Genomic DNA, 13,382 nt, shown 5'->3' on the forward strand with positions numbered 1-13,382 from the left:
AACCACCTGTCACTAGCCTGTATTTCACCTACTCCAGTTGAGTGACCATATAAATGAGGCCCCCTGGACTGCCACACCTGTGATCAACATATAGGAAGGGGCAACAGAGCCAATTGCTTCCTTACCAATTGCTGTTGTTACCCAAAACCTGCCATGAACTAGTGTGAAACTGCAGACTGTAGATTCCCTCCCTTTAAACGTGAACACTCCGAATACATCACCAAACAGATGACATGCTACACTGGAAAGAATCAAGATACACACAAAACGCTTTCCTATGTGATCAAATCATTGGGAGCAATTCCATGGAGGGACGTGTCACCACCGTAACAAGCCCATCAGCTGGCAGAGCTAACGCAGCCCCACTTCCTGCAAATCCATGTGCTCTGCATCCCCACATCATACAGCACCATTTGATCTCCCTGTGACATTAAATCCTCCCGCACAGAATCTTCCATTTATTTTCTGTGCCCCACAAGAGGTAGCCAGGCCAGCACCTTCCTGGCTTCAAACAGCAGGATCTGACTGGATGGCTAATGTAGGTGCTGCTTGGCCAGTAGCTGGCTGGTTAATTGCCGAGTTCTGCGGCCTCATCACACAATATTCATCACAGTTTGTTTGTCCCCTGTGTAAGTCTAGTTTTTATGAAATCTGGGGAGAGTCTGCACGTTTATGGTCGCTAACTCTTCTGTCTTAAAGCTGGAGATTTGGCAGCATGCTCAAACTTGGCAGGAATGGCAGAGAGGTTGACAACCTCAGCTCTTTTCCAGAGGAAAAGGGGCACAACTGATGAGAAAACCGTCAGACAGACCAGCAGTACCTGCACAGATTCGTCGGTGGAAGACAAGTCTTCATAGAGCCCCATATCTTCTATAGCAACCTGCGTGAGGTTACAGAGAGAGGCACACAGTCACAACACAGCTAGTAGCTTAACAGATCCAGAAAGAATTTATTTCAAAGAGACAATTTTTACCAACCTTGAGGTCAGCCAGTCTGGTTTTAGCCAGAGTGATGTACTCCAAGAGAATAGACCGATGTTTTGTTGGCACAAAAGGTGGGTACATTATGTGGACCTGAAATATGAAATGCACCACTAGATTTGCCATTTTCACAGGAAATTATTGTAAAATTCTTGTCAATGTTACAGTCATTTACCTCAAGTATTCCCCAAAGATGATGTTATTGCTCGTTTTAAGATAAGCCATTTATTTTCATGGCAACCAACATGCAATTTTTCCCAACAACAACCACCAAACAAAAAAAATCACCAAAGAGCTTAAATTTAACTCCATGAAAGGAGCTCTCCTTCTTGTCAAGTAAATAAAAGAATCTTGTACTTCCTTACTTCAGGAAGAGAAGGTTTTGAGTAATTTATCAGAAGTAACACAAATGCTGTAGCAACATTAATATGCTGAACCTAGTCAAAGGCACAAGTATGATCCCTTTGGACCAGTTCTGTATCAGTCCTGAGAAAACCATCTCTGTTAGCATCTTCTCACCTTCAAGTACGGCGCTGCTTCAAAGGGCACTAGCTCTGACAAGAACTCAAAGAGGAAGACCAGAGCTTTCTTACTGCTCCCATGGTGACCACCAGTGTTCCCAAAGGAAGCCTGAAACGAGGGAAAATGACAACACAGCCTTTCAGCGTGGAGAGAATCCCCATCCCAGCAATGCCGTAACTCAGTGCCCAAATCCCAGATATCCATTACAGATATCTGCTTTCTGTCAAGAGATTCTTTCTGGAGAAAAGTCTCTAGAGAAAGTTTATAGAAGTCTCTACAGAAGTTCTGAGTTTCTGATCAGTTTCCAGAAAGCCTGCTAGGTCATGCTCAAAGTTCATTCTGATGCGCTACCATGAGAACACTTAGAAGAGTTAAAGAAGGCAACACCAAAACGCACCAAAGGATTGAGATTCCTGAGGGAACCATGGATCTGCCAGTTCCTACACAGCTTTACCTGGGCATTATGAGGAAAATAAGCCAATCTGAGACTATACAGAACACAAGCAGTTTACCTTTTGATAGGTCCTGAACGCTCCATCAGCAAAGGCTGAGTTTAGATTTGCAAACTCATACAAAGGAATTTACAGGCTTAAAAGACGTGGAGATTTGCATACCTAAAATACCTGCGTGTTTACAACTAAAAGCTAACGACCAATTATCTCTAAGGTCAAACACAGCAATTACAGCTGCAATGCAAACATCCAGGAAACAGGAATGCTTCCTTTGCAACAACCCACAACTTAGGCAATAACAACAGTGCTGGTTATCAAGATACTGAAATACATCCAAGATTATTATTACAACAGGAATTACGTGTCTGCATGCCTGACAAATAACTAGAGAAGGCAAGATGGACTTAAAAGATGAGAGAAGGAAAGACCGGAGAAAGACAAATAAATATATTCTCTGCAGGCACAAAGGCAGTAATAAATATTAAATCATTCCTAATACCAATACTCGTTACTCTTTCTCTGCCCTCCCCCTCTCTAATTCCTGGCTGTCTTGCCTGGAACTAGGCTTTCACTGTGCAGCAGAGCATTCCTTACGCACGGGTTTCTCTCGTACGTAAACCAAAGGTTACCCATCAGACCTCGCTTAGTCTCACCTTGAACCACTCGGAGTAGGGCATGAACACCGCGGGGCCCTCCAGAGCAGCCTGCCGAGCGATCAGGAACGCAGTGATCAGATTTTCCATGTCATAATTCTCAAAGGCCTTTATCAGGAGATGGCTCAGTAGATCTAGAAATAGAAAACGATAGCCCCAAACTTTGCTCTTGACAACCGTGCTGTAATTTTCTACAAGAAATGAAGACAAACATCTGTGATAAAACATCTGCCACATAAAGAAGGATGTGTGTTGCAGCTTGGAGAAGCTCTGAGACTTGCTTATGGGTTTTTGTGCACTTCCAACAGTCAAATACTCTTGGATTTAGCCTGCAAGAATTGGAGGGAGTCCAGCAGTGGAACAATCAGTAAGAAACTCTAACAAACACAAGGTCTGCTAGCAAAGGTGAGATAGAAGATCTAAGCTTCAGTAATCACTACTCCAATTAATAATGAAGGTAATTATCAAATAACCACTCTTAGCTGTACACTAAGTTTGAGAAGCACCAGGCACCTGGCATTCATGTCACCGCTGATGTGGAATGTCTGAGTGGAAAAGCAGATTTCCTGCTGCTCTTTTCCATACAGGAATCTCAGATGAACAACCACGCTGCTACACCAGTCAGTGTGGTTTCCACTTTGGTACCTGAGAAGCAACAAGCACACAGTAGCTTGCAGGCTTGCCAATACCTCCTCACCTTTGAGCAGCTGCTCAGCCTCAGCCTGACAGACTGCCAGGGTGGAAACACAGGACAGGACATGCTGCCAGTTCACCTCGTGAGTCTCCAGGACTTGCTGCAGCTGGCAGATCGACTCCTTCGCACTGAATGCCACGAACAGCTGGAAGAGTGACAGCAATTATTTTAGCTACGACATACAGCCGCCCGTAAGGGTGAAATACACTGTCCAGATAAACACGCCGCTGCCTTTTGCATGACTTTTGAAAAAGATTCCCTGTGTGCACCTTTTGCATCAGCTTTCCAGGGCCAGATATCATTCTGACTTGGAACCAGCGTTGGCTAAAATAAACTGTAATGCTGCAATTCTTTCAGAAGTCACGTCACATTCTGTAACAGTAAAAACGCACGTCTTCAATTATCATCTTTGTTCTCATTAAGAGTTTTGCACAAAAGTCCCTTTTTCTTCAAAAGCACTACTTGCACAGAAGTAATACTTTTTCTTCATGCTTCATCCTGCCTCCAGCTCCTGGCAGCTGGTTCACATTCTGCAACTGAATGTGCTATTTTTAAATAATCTCGGATATTTCAGTGAACAAACTCGACACAGAAAAGTTCTCTTTGCGAAACCAGGAGGACGTACTTTGCGATACAAGGTAGTCAGCAGCGAACAAGTCCTTGCAAAGCTCCACTCTTTCTGCATATGGATGGCATCAGACACTGTACCCAGAAAAAGAAAAGTTTACTCTTCAGCAACAGATTTTAAAATACACCCAAAACGCATAACTTAACCGCACAAGATTTCCCTTTGGTTTTGACAGCCAGAGACATTAAAAAGTGTCTGCTGAAATAATTTTCTCTCTCCTTCGCCTTTGGAACACGACCTGTGGCAACAGGGACCATGCCATTTCACTACAGCACTGCCATCTCAAAGCTGTTCTTGAGATCACACATTCATAGGTCAACATAACGCAGAGAACCAGCAAGGAGTCACCATCTCCTCAGTTGTCTCTTCCCACTGGAAGCCAGCAACGACACAGCCGTCCCACGCAACAGGGAGGCAGGTCTGGATCACAGCTCAGAGTGATTTTACCAGAGATTCTGTAGCCCAAACACATTTCTTCCTAAAGACATCAAGCTTCACAATTACCAGCCACGGATTAGAAGCCTTCCTGCCTTTATCTCTAATCTACCAAAAGAAACACCCAGCAGCAGCGAAAGGCCATGTCTTGTGCTCAAACCCAACCACGCAGGGGCCAGACTCTTTTCCCCCAAGCGCTCTCTGCGGTACCAGCTCTCCCACTCCCCTTCTCCTTTGGCCAGAACTACTCCCAGAGGCCAGAGCTCTCCCATCTCTGCTCCATAAAGGCCACTATTAGATGTTAATCCAAATTTCTGTTCATGAGCCACTGGCTGAAGCTCTTTTTGAAAGCACTGATTTCCCACCTAAAGTTTTCTCCTGAACTACAGCCCTCTAAAGCCCAGATGAATTTCTTTTTTTTTTGTCTGACCTGGTGCCCTGCTTATATAGCCCCTAGGAAAGAGCTGGGGAGTCAGGCAGCTTCTCTGGCTCTGGATCCTCCAGGCTGGTCTCCATTCAGTGAGGCCTGGGTGGGATGGAGCTCCTGACACACAACACCACTCCCTGGAGACGCTCGCTTCTCCCCACCTATTCCTACCTTTCAACAATGGGTTGTAGGTGAGAACTTCGGTCAGGGTGTGTCTAAAAAACTGCTGCAAGGAATCCGGATGAACTGCACTTTTGTAAACTGACACAGTGAACACATTCAGCCTACAAAGGACAAGGAAACATTCAGAAACAATACACAGGAAGTACAATCAGCCAGGCACCGATTAGGCTGAATGGCTCGTTTTTCTTCTACGTCTATCTTATCAAATTCCTAGATATACTTTTGTATATGTTCTAAAAAAAACTATTGGTTACCCATTATTATGTAGCTATCAGATTTACAAACTTGAGTGAAACGCATACCCCTGCACAGGACAGGTACTGGTTTGACATGTACAAAGTTGTTAGGCAAAATGGGTTTGGAAGCAGGAATTGGAGAAGATGATGGTGGCACCTTCCAGGTGTTTCTGCTCAGAAGCAGAGCAAGAAAACTTGACAGGGGAAACTCTCCACGTGTCAAGAGGGTACTCCAAGATTGGTTCCAACAGTGCCAGAACACCCTTTCCCACCTGACGCTCATCTTTTTACATGCATTTTCACTTGCACGTATTTTATTAGAGAGGAGAACGCTACCATAAGTAGCACGGGGTGGGGAACATTCACTCTGTTTCAGTAACAAGTGTAACAGTGGATAAAAAAACCCTCCTCCTGACATTATTCAAGGGAACAGCATTTCTTACCAGAATCTCATAGCCTGCAATGTGGAAACACCTTCCTGCTTCTCTTTACCAACAGCATCAAGCACCCCTGTACCCCAAAGTAGAGAGACAAAAACACAGTGAGAGAAATAGAAAGAACCATGACACTAAACACCACAAGAACCAACTGGGACAAGCAATTTGTGCACCTTTAAGAAGGTGACCCCGTTAGGGAAACGTGTGGAAGCCATTCAGCAGCATTAAATTCTTACCACACTGTCTGGAAAGTGACACAGAGACTCACAAACTATTAACACTAACCTTGAACCACTTTAAAAGCATTCCCAAGAACGTGCTAATGATTAAGCCATCTAAAAATGCACATAAATTAGTATTTAATTTCCAAACCCAACCATAGCTGTGCAGTGTGCCTGCAACAGGGAACACTGCAAAGCTGCAGGACAGAGAAGTCTGTCCGGAGGCAGGGATTTATTTGCACGAGCCAGCTCTGAGTTCCCAGCCCCTGGAAACAATGGTCCCAGACACCCTTGCCCAACAAAGAGCATGCTGCTGTGAGTGCCACACGTTTCTAACAGCACTGGGACCTCACTATATCTGCTTAGCAGAAATTCCTTCAAAAGCTAGATCTGCCTCAAAACGACCGAGAGAGGTCGAACAGGTTGGCAGCTGGCACAGCACGCTGCCTTGACCATCAGCCTACACCACTCAACGCTTGCATACAGAGAGACCCTTTGCTTTACAGCCTGCTGCAGCAGCAGTTTGTCCTGTTTCTTCTCCCATCCTACCTTCAAAAGCCTCCTCTTTTAACAGTTAACACTAAGCTGGGGCAGCAAACCAGGCGTCCCTCACATGCCTTTCATCAGGCAGTCCACAGCGCTAATATCTAATACTCCCCTCCCCTGCTGAGGAATACTTTAAGGTTAAGTAGGGGAGAACAGAGAAAAGGAGATAAACTCTACTTATCCTCGGGCACAGGAGTTCAATATAGCAACATCAGTGCCAGGAAGCACAGTGCTCCCATGCTACTCGCAGCCTGTCCTTCTCCTCCTGCGAAGGTCTTCATTAACAGTGAATTATTTTACATAAAGAATCCTAATGTTCTTCAAAGCAGCTGATTAGTGAAGTGAAACCCCTCAAAGGCGACCCAAAAGTTTACACTAACAAAAATATCTTGCATAAAACTCGTTTAGTACGTTTGCAGGCACACAGGCTGCACAAACTCGAAGGTCAAATAAAGAGCAGGGTAGCACAGACTCCTGTCTGATGGCCAGCAGCCTGCTTCTTTCTCTTCCTCAAAATCCGCCTAGTCCTGGGTTTATAAAGGTTATTTTTCAAGAACCAACACTGTTAAAAGGCCACCTGAGATGGGGCTCCTACATAGGAAATAACAAAGCACTTCTCTGACAGCTCTCCCTTCTTAGAACCACTCCACAAGGTCCATAAGGCACCTCTGGCTACAGGCAACGCTCCCTGCGAGACACGGGGTACGGGATGAGGCCGTCAGCGCCCGCGGGGAGCGATGCAGGAGGGAGGGAGCAGTCCTGGTGTCGTGTCCTGGTTTTCAGCCATCTTACGGCAGACGAAAAGCACTAACGTGCCAGCAAGAGAAGTGGTGAGGGGCTGTCACTAAGGAGGCAGGAATGGAACAGCCAGATTATACTGACACGCCGGCGTAGGGCACGTCGGAAGCGAACGAACGTGTCCTCCACCGTACAGCACCATCAGCAACTTACCGTGAAGATCATCTGTGGCACAAGACAGAAATCACCCTCGTGTGTTTAGTCTTTCTGCATCGGGATTTTCCATGCAAATCAGGCACTACTAGCCTTGAGCTCTCAGCAGCAGCAGCAGGACTGCCCCGGCCAAAACAGGCACGTGGTCCATGGGACAGATAGAATCATAGAATCCCAGAATGGTTTGAGTTGGAAGGGACCTCAAAGACCATCTAGTTCCAACCCCCCTTCCATGGGCAGGGATACCCTCCACTACACCAGGTTGCCAGGACCAGTTCTTGAGGACTGGCCGTTTTAAGACTACACATGTCCATTAGATGTCTTTGCTCACCATTAAAATAAAAAGCTTCAACAAACATTAGTCTGCAAACCCAAACCACGAACCAAAACAGCTTACTTGCATATAACTTTGTAAATTCAAAGTTTAATTTACTAAGCAGGAAAAAAATTACCCTAGCTTCACCTCTGTGCTACAATTGCTTCCAGTCAAGCTTGTTAAAAATCAGCTCAGATATCTACCTGACGCTGCAGCTGAGAGCATCAAAATGAATTAGCATAAAAGGCAAGAAACTATTTGCAGTGTTAGAAGACACTCACTGTTTAAGAACGAAAGGAACAACAGAGGCACATAAAAATCAGTGACATAAATATTAAGCACAGCAGAGGAAAAGCATCTCAGGCAAAGGATTTATCCTTAGAGATTTAGCAATGTCCTTAGAGATTTAGCAACAAACAAGGAGTGTAAGTCTAGCAAACAGCAGGGACTGCACAAAGCTACAAATCTCAAAAACACTTACATGTCAACATTCTTTGTAAGACAGCGTGACAGATCTGTTCAAAATTGACAAATTAAGACCATTTAGAGTTTAAAAGAGCTACAGTTACATGCAGAAACAGTATACCACTCAAAGAAGGAGCTTTGTCCCTATGATTTCAAACCCTCTGAATTCAAAGCTTAAATTTGACCTCAGGGTCCCTGGTGGAACAGATACAACAGACAGAAGGGCAAACATTTCCCATGCTTACCAGCATTCCATGCCTGGCATGCAAATAGAAAAAAACCCAAGCAATCAAGGTGAAACCAAGGGAGCTCACAAAGGCCTTGATACCTCACCCTGGAGAAATTCTCCATAAAAAAAAAAAGTCTCTGTTCTGGTTTCACCATTTCCTCCTCACCCACTCCAGCAGCTGGACCACCACCCTTTCTTTGTTGCTCTAAGCTCATATTTATTCATACTCAGCGGGGCACAGAGGTATATAATGGAACTACTTCTTTAAACAACCATTTGTAAAGAAAGAGGTTCATTTTGTCCTTACATAGGGGACCTTCTTGAATTCCACCTTCCTTCCCAGCTCCGAAGTTTGCTGAAAGCCATTCTGCAGAAACACGATCGCAAAGTCTGCAAATGGAGAAGGAATTCGTGTTTCAGCACCCCTTTTCAATAAAGATCACTTGCTCTTTTGCCTCCCCATCTCGGTCTCCCAATAGGTCTAGTGTCTGAAAAGCCTCATTCACTCCCCAGCAGTCAGCAGGAATCGTTTCTTTTCTTGGAGTAAAATTACTCCCAGGCAAAAGGGCGTAGAACAATGGACGGCAAGGAGCACAGAAACTTAAAGGATTATAGAGAGCAAAGCATTTACAGGTCTTGTGCTCTGTCACCACTACAGAACTCACATGGGTTCTACCTGACAACTGCACTGGTCCAAAGGTCTGACTACGGCTCTTCAATCCAATTGCGTAGTAAATAAATAAAAAAAAAACAAAATATATCATAGAAAATGACAGGGGGGAAATGGAACCGTTAAATATTTCTGGTCCAAAGTACCTCAGGCATTCCACAGGATTGCAACGCTCTCAATATATCATCCCTGGCCCCACACACCGTGCAATTACACATTCTCGTGATACTGTCACTCAAAGGGATACAGAAATTCAAACCAGTTCCCTTTTGGGGGGAAAAAAAAAAAATTGCTAAATTGGCCAAACGTAAAAATACATTCCCCTCACTGAAACGAGGTAAGCAAACGCAAAGCGAGGCCTCTGTCCTTACACCCCCAAGCTTTTGGCCCGTACAGCCCTCGCCCAGTCGAGTGCCTTGCCTGAGAGAACGTTCCCAGTGAGCTCCGCGTCCTGGGAGGGCTCCTCTGCCCGCTCACAAAGGCCACGCAGGCCGTGGCACAGCCAGTCCACCGCGGCGGGGGCAGCCGGGCTGCTGAGAACAAACACAAGCACACTCCATTCAATCCCTCCCACCTCTTGGAAAGCTGGAGTTTTTGCTCCATCATCCTCTTGGACTCAGGAAAGAACCATCCGTGCGGGACTCTGCCCTCTGTTTGGCATTTCGTTTCTTTAATTCGGACCAGAACGAGCTTTATTTGCTTTATTAAAAGATTCCACAGCAAACATATCCGAAATAAAAAAATACACATCAAATTGTGTGTTCCAGTATTTTCTCATCTCAAACATTAAAGTATTCCCATTTTAAAAGTTCTGCTAGGAGAGACTTTAGTTCTGATTTCTAAGATACTTGGATAAAACTGCTTAGAAAAATTTAAGCTCTTCATCTATCCCTTTGGTTTGCTTAAATTTGGAGTACAGTGGGCACTGAAGGCTTTTTTCCTACCTCATTAACAGACAACTAAATCAATATCAACAGTCTAAAAAAAAAAAAAACACTAACATTCCTTTGACACCATAAGAAAACCACCTGAACTTCACAAAGCATAACTGGTTTTAGTTGTTAGTTCTGTACTGGGGGGGGGGGAGGGAATTTAGAATCATAGAACGGTTTGGGTTGGAAGGGACCTCAAAGATCATCCAGTTCCAACCCCCCTGCCATGGGCAGGGACACCCTCCACTACATCAGGTTGCCCAAAGCCTCATCCAGCCTGGCCTTGAACACTTCCAGGGATGGGGCAGCCACAGCTTCTCTGGGCAACCTGTGCCAGTGCCTAAGAATTTAAAAAAATTCAATTCTTAGAATGATATTCTCTGGAGATTAACGATGTGAAACCTTACTGCAATGTAAGGGTTTGTGAAGACAGAAGCACACAGCTTCTGCGGAGCCAGACTTCTCGTCAAGACCAGCGCTAATTTTTACAGGCCAGGTGAGAGCTGCCAGAGCAGAGCTGGGGCACGGCCAGTGAACTGGAGGAGCTGGGCTACCCAGTCCTCTCCCCCGCAGCGTGGTAACGACCCGCACGCAGCCGCCCGCGCCGGCGAAACGCAGCGCTACACAAAGCGCCACGCAGGGCGGTCTGCAGCGCTGGTTCCCACCAAACCTCTCCGCTTCCCACCGCGGCGGATCCGGCAGCCATCGCACAACCAGCCGCTTAAACTGCGCTAATTAACCCAGAGTAACCTCCCAAACCTGGGGTAACTGCTTAAATCCTGCTAATCTGATCACCTGCCAGCATCTGACTATATTCTTAGTCCAGAATACTCATGACTAATCCCAGATTACATTTCAATAGGCTTTAGGAGATTAAATACATCTGCAAACCTATAAACCTCTGCTCACCTCTCCAGCAGCTCTCCCAGTCCAACGATGTCGCCTCTGTGCAGGTGCCACACAGCTTCCAGCACTGGCAGGTCCTGATGAGATGTCACAGCTAGGTCACAGTCTGCATTTTACTGTTCACATTAGGCTAATACAAACTATATATAAAAAAATAAAACTATATTCTGTTTATTCAGACTATCAGGAACTTACCTGACTTTTAAAATGACAACATAGGAAATACCAGATGAGGAACGATTACATTTGGTTTTTCCTTCCTACAAATTTTGAATGGTTCAGGGTTGTAGATGCATGATCATTTTAAATTTTCATGGTCAAGTAATACAGATATCCATTTTTCTCCCCCTGGAATAATGCTGATGCTGCATATTCAAAGGAGCAGTGGATATCCCAGAAAACAGGTAACACCACCAAGTTTCAAGTGTTGTTAATTCAGATCCAGAAACAGATTAGAGAATTATCGCTTAGCCTATCATCTGGTTATTAGTCTCTGTGAAGCGAGTTTGCTGCTCTCAAATCCATTTCCCAATCGAAGACTACAGGAAGAGACACTCCAACTGTAGGGGCAGAGAGGACGACGGGCGCGGAGGGAAAACCAACACTGCTTGGGCAGCCCTGCTCCCGAATGCAGGCTCACCGTTGGCAAAATCAGCACTAGGCATCGCTTTCGTGCGGGTGAAACTGCCGCCCTTCGCCATCCAACATCCCTTCCAGCTCCCACCTGGAGCAGCGTGTCCTGGAGAGCGCCCTGTGCCAGCAAGACAGGACTCCAGGGTGCAGCTTGCCAGGAAAAAGGTGCAGCAGCACCTTCTGCTCATTCCAGCCTCCGTACAGAAACAAAGTCTTCACACCTCATGAAGGAAGAGTGTTCTGGGGAGTCTTGGGCACACGAGCCATTCAGGAGAAAAACCCATGAGCTTTCTGCAGCGACCAGCAGCTGTCTCCTAGCATGACCCCAGACTCGCCCACATACTTTGTCTTTGACAACCTAATTCTTTACTGTAACAATGACAATTACACAGCAGCACTCGATCTCCATGTCCACCCGAGAACAAGGAGATCTTAATCAGCCTACAAAACACACAGGATTCTATTTTCAGCCCAGGAGTGGATATTTGAGACTAGAACATGCCTCTTTATCCTGGCAGATCAGCCTCTTCCTTCTTTCCCACGAGAGCAGCGAGCAACCAAAACCATCCCACTCACAAAAAGTCCTTAACTTCACTTAAAGCATCACTTATCTTCAGAAAACAAACCACCCAAACGAAACCAAGACCACATGTTTGTGAAGCAACGCAACCTGCTATCTGCTATCGTATTTCTTTCAAGCCATTTTCTGCGTGAACTCACCCAGGCTTATCACCATTCCCAGATAAATAGAGCGGAGAACCAGAATGCCAACTGAATATTGCTGGCAAAGCACATAAAGGCCTTCTGGGACCGTGCCACCCCACAGCCAGCTGGGAGCTTCGGCACTGCCACTGCGTGGCTTCGCCCAGACAGCAAACCTACACGCCAACTGATGGAGAGTTATCAGCGTATTTCACAGATAACAGTAAGGCAGCGATGCTAAATCGGGAAGAAAACAATACCCCCAAAGCTTTTAACAACTGCAGCGTCACCTCAGATGAGTTTAATCCCATTCCCCATGCTGTAACTCCAGGCACTGTATTGCCCTTCCTAGCTGGTTCCTGGTGGGAACCAGAGCCGTGCTCAGTACAAACGGAAAGAGTCAGACATCTCCTCCTTCGGAGAGGCAGGAGTGCTGCTTGCCCAGCTCCCCAAAAACCAATGCTTGATCACCAAGATGCTGGCGACTCTCCTTTGTGGCAGCTCCTCAGCAGAAAAGGTCACAAAATTTTATTAATTCACCTACTTCCAAACCTCTATTGAGTCCTCTTCGAAAGAGCAAATCCCACTAGAGAGGCAAAGAAGCTCCCAGTGAACTTGCTTTAAAATAAACAAAACAAAAAAAACCCCACCATTTATAGTTCAGTTCATGCTTTTGAAAGGTCAGAGAGACCAGAGTCATTCTCAGGAGGAGTTCATGACTGCAGTCAACCAGAGCAGGGATGAGCAGTGGCAAGACTGCTCTAGATCACCAAAAAAACCTCTGAGGGAGACAGAACGGAAATCACAGCACTTCACTAGTCCATTTAACAGTTATCCCTGGCCTTCACGGGAGAGGAGGGTTGAAAACGTGCTACAGCATCCCAAAGATGAAGTCTAAGTGGTCTGCAACATGGCAACATTTCTCTGTGAGTTCTTACCTTCATTTTCCACATTTCTTGACAGAAGAGCGATCGGCAGAACACATTGTTGGCCAGCAAACCCTTGACCGTTTGAAGCAAGCAAGACAACCTCTTCTGGAATCACCCCGGAAACGAAGCAAAAATAATTTCCTTCGTAAATAACACATTCTTAGAAAAACTATTTTTCTTTTCCCTGTTTACTGCTTTTTACAGGCTTGAGTGGTGGAGAGAATTCACGGGAAAG

General features: G+C 45.6%; 1 protein-coding gene across 1 annotated transcript in view; it reads right to left on the reverse strand.

The window, feature by feature from the left end:
- The window catches only part of FANCA (FA complementation group A), a 35,639-nt gene that overhangs the window by 19,519 nt on the left and 2,738 nt on the right, over positions 1–13,382 (reverse strand). Inside the window, exons 5-17 of the mRNA XM_086620961.1 lie at positions 13,157–13,252; positions 10,887–10,960; positions 9,466–9,578; positions 8,683–8,765; positions 8,163–8,196; positions 5,654–5,720; positions 4,963–5,075; positions 3,927–4,003; positions 3,305–3,446; positions 2,608–2,741; positions 1,500–1,610; positions 978–1,073; positions 821–880 (exon numbers count right to left, since the gene is read on the reverse strand). Of these exons, the coding sequence (XP_086477087.1) occupies positions 821–880; positions 978–1,073; positions 1,500–1,610; positions 2,608–2,741; positions 3,305–3,446; positions 3,927–4,003; positions 4,963–5,075; positions 5,654–5,720; positions 8,163–8,196; positions 8,683–8,765; positions 9,466–9,578; positions 10,887–10,960; positions 13,157–13,252 (1,200 nt within the window). The remainder of the gene's footprint in view (positions 1–820; positions 881–977; positions 1,074–1,499; positions 1,611–2,607; positions 2,742–3,304; positions 3,447–3,926; positions 4,004–4,962; positions 5,076–5,653; positions 5,721–8,162; positions 8,197–8,682; positions 8,766–9,465; positions 9,579–10,886; positions 10,961–13,156; positions 13,253–13,382) is intronic.

Source organism: Tauraco erythrolophus, chromosome 15 (assembly GCF_009769465.1).
Source record: "Tauraco erythrolophus isolate bTauEry1 chromosome 15, bTauEry1.pri, whole genome shotgun sequence".
NCBI classification, from domain to species: domain Eukaryota; kingdom Metazoa; phylum Chordata; class Aves; order Musophagiformes; family Musophagidae; genus Tauraco; species Tauraco erythrolophus.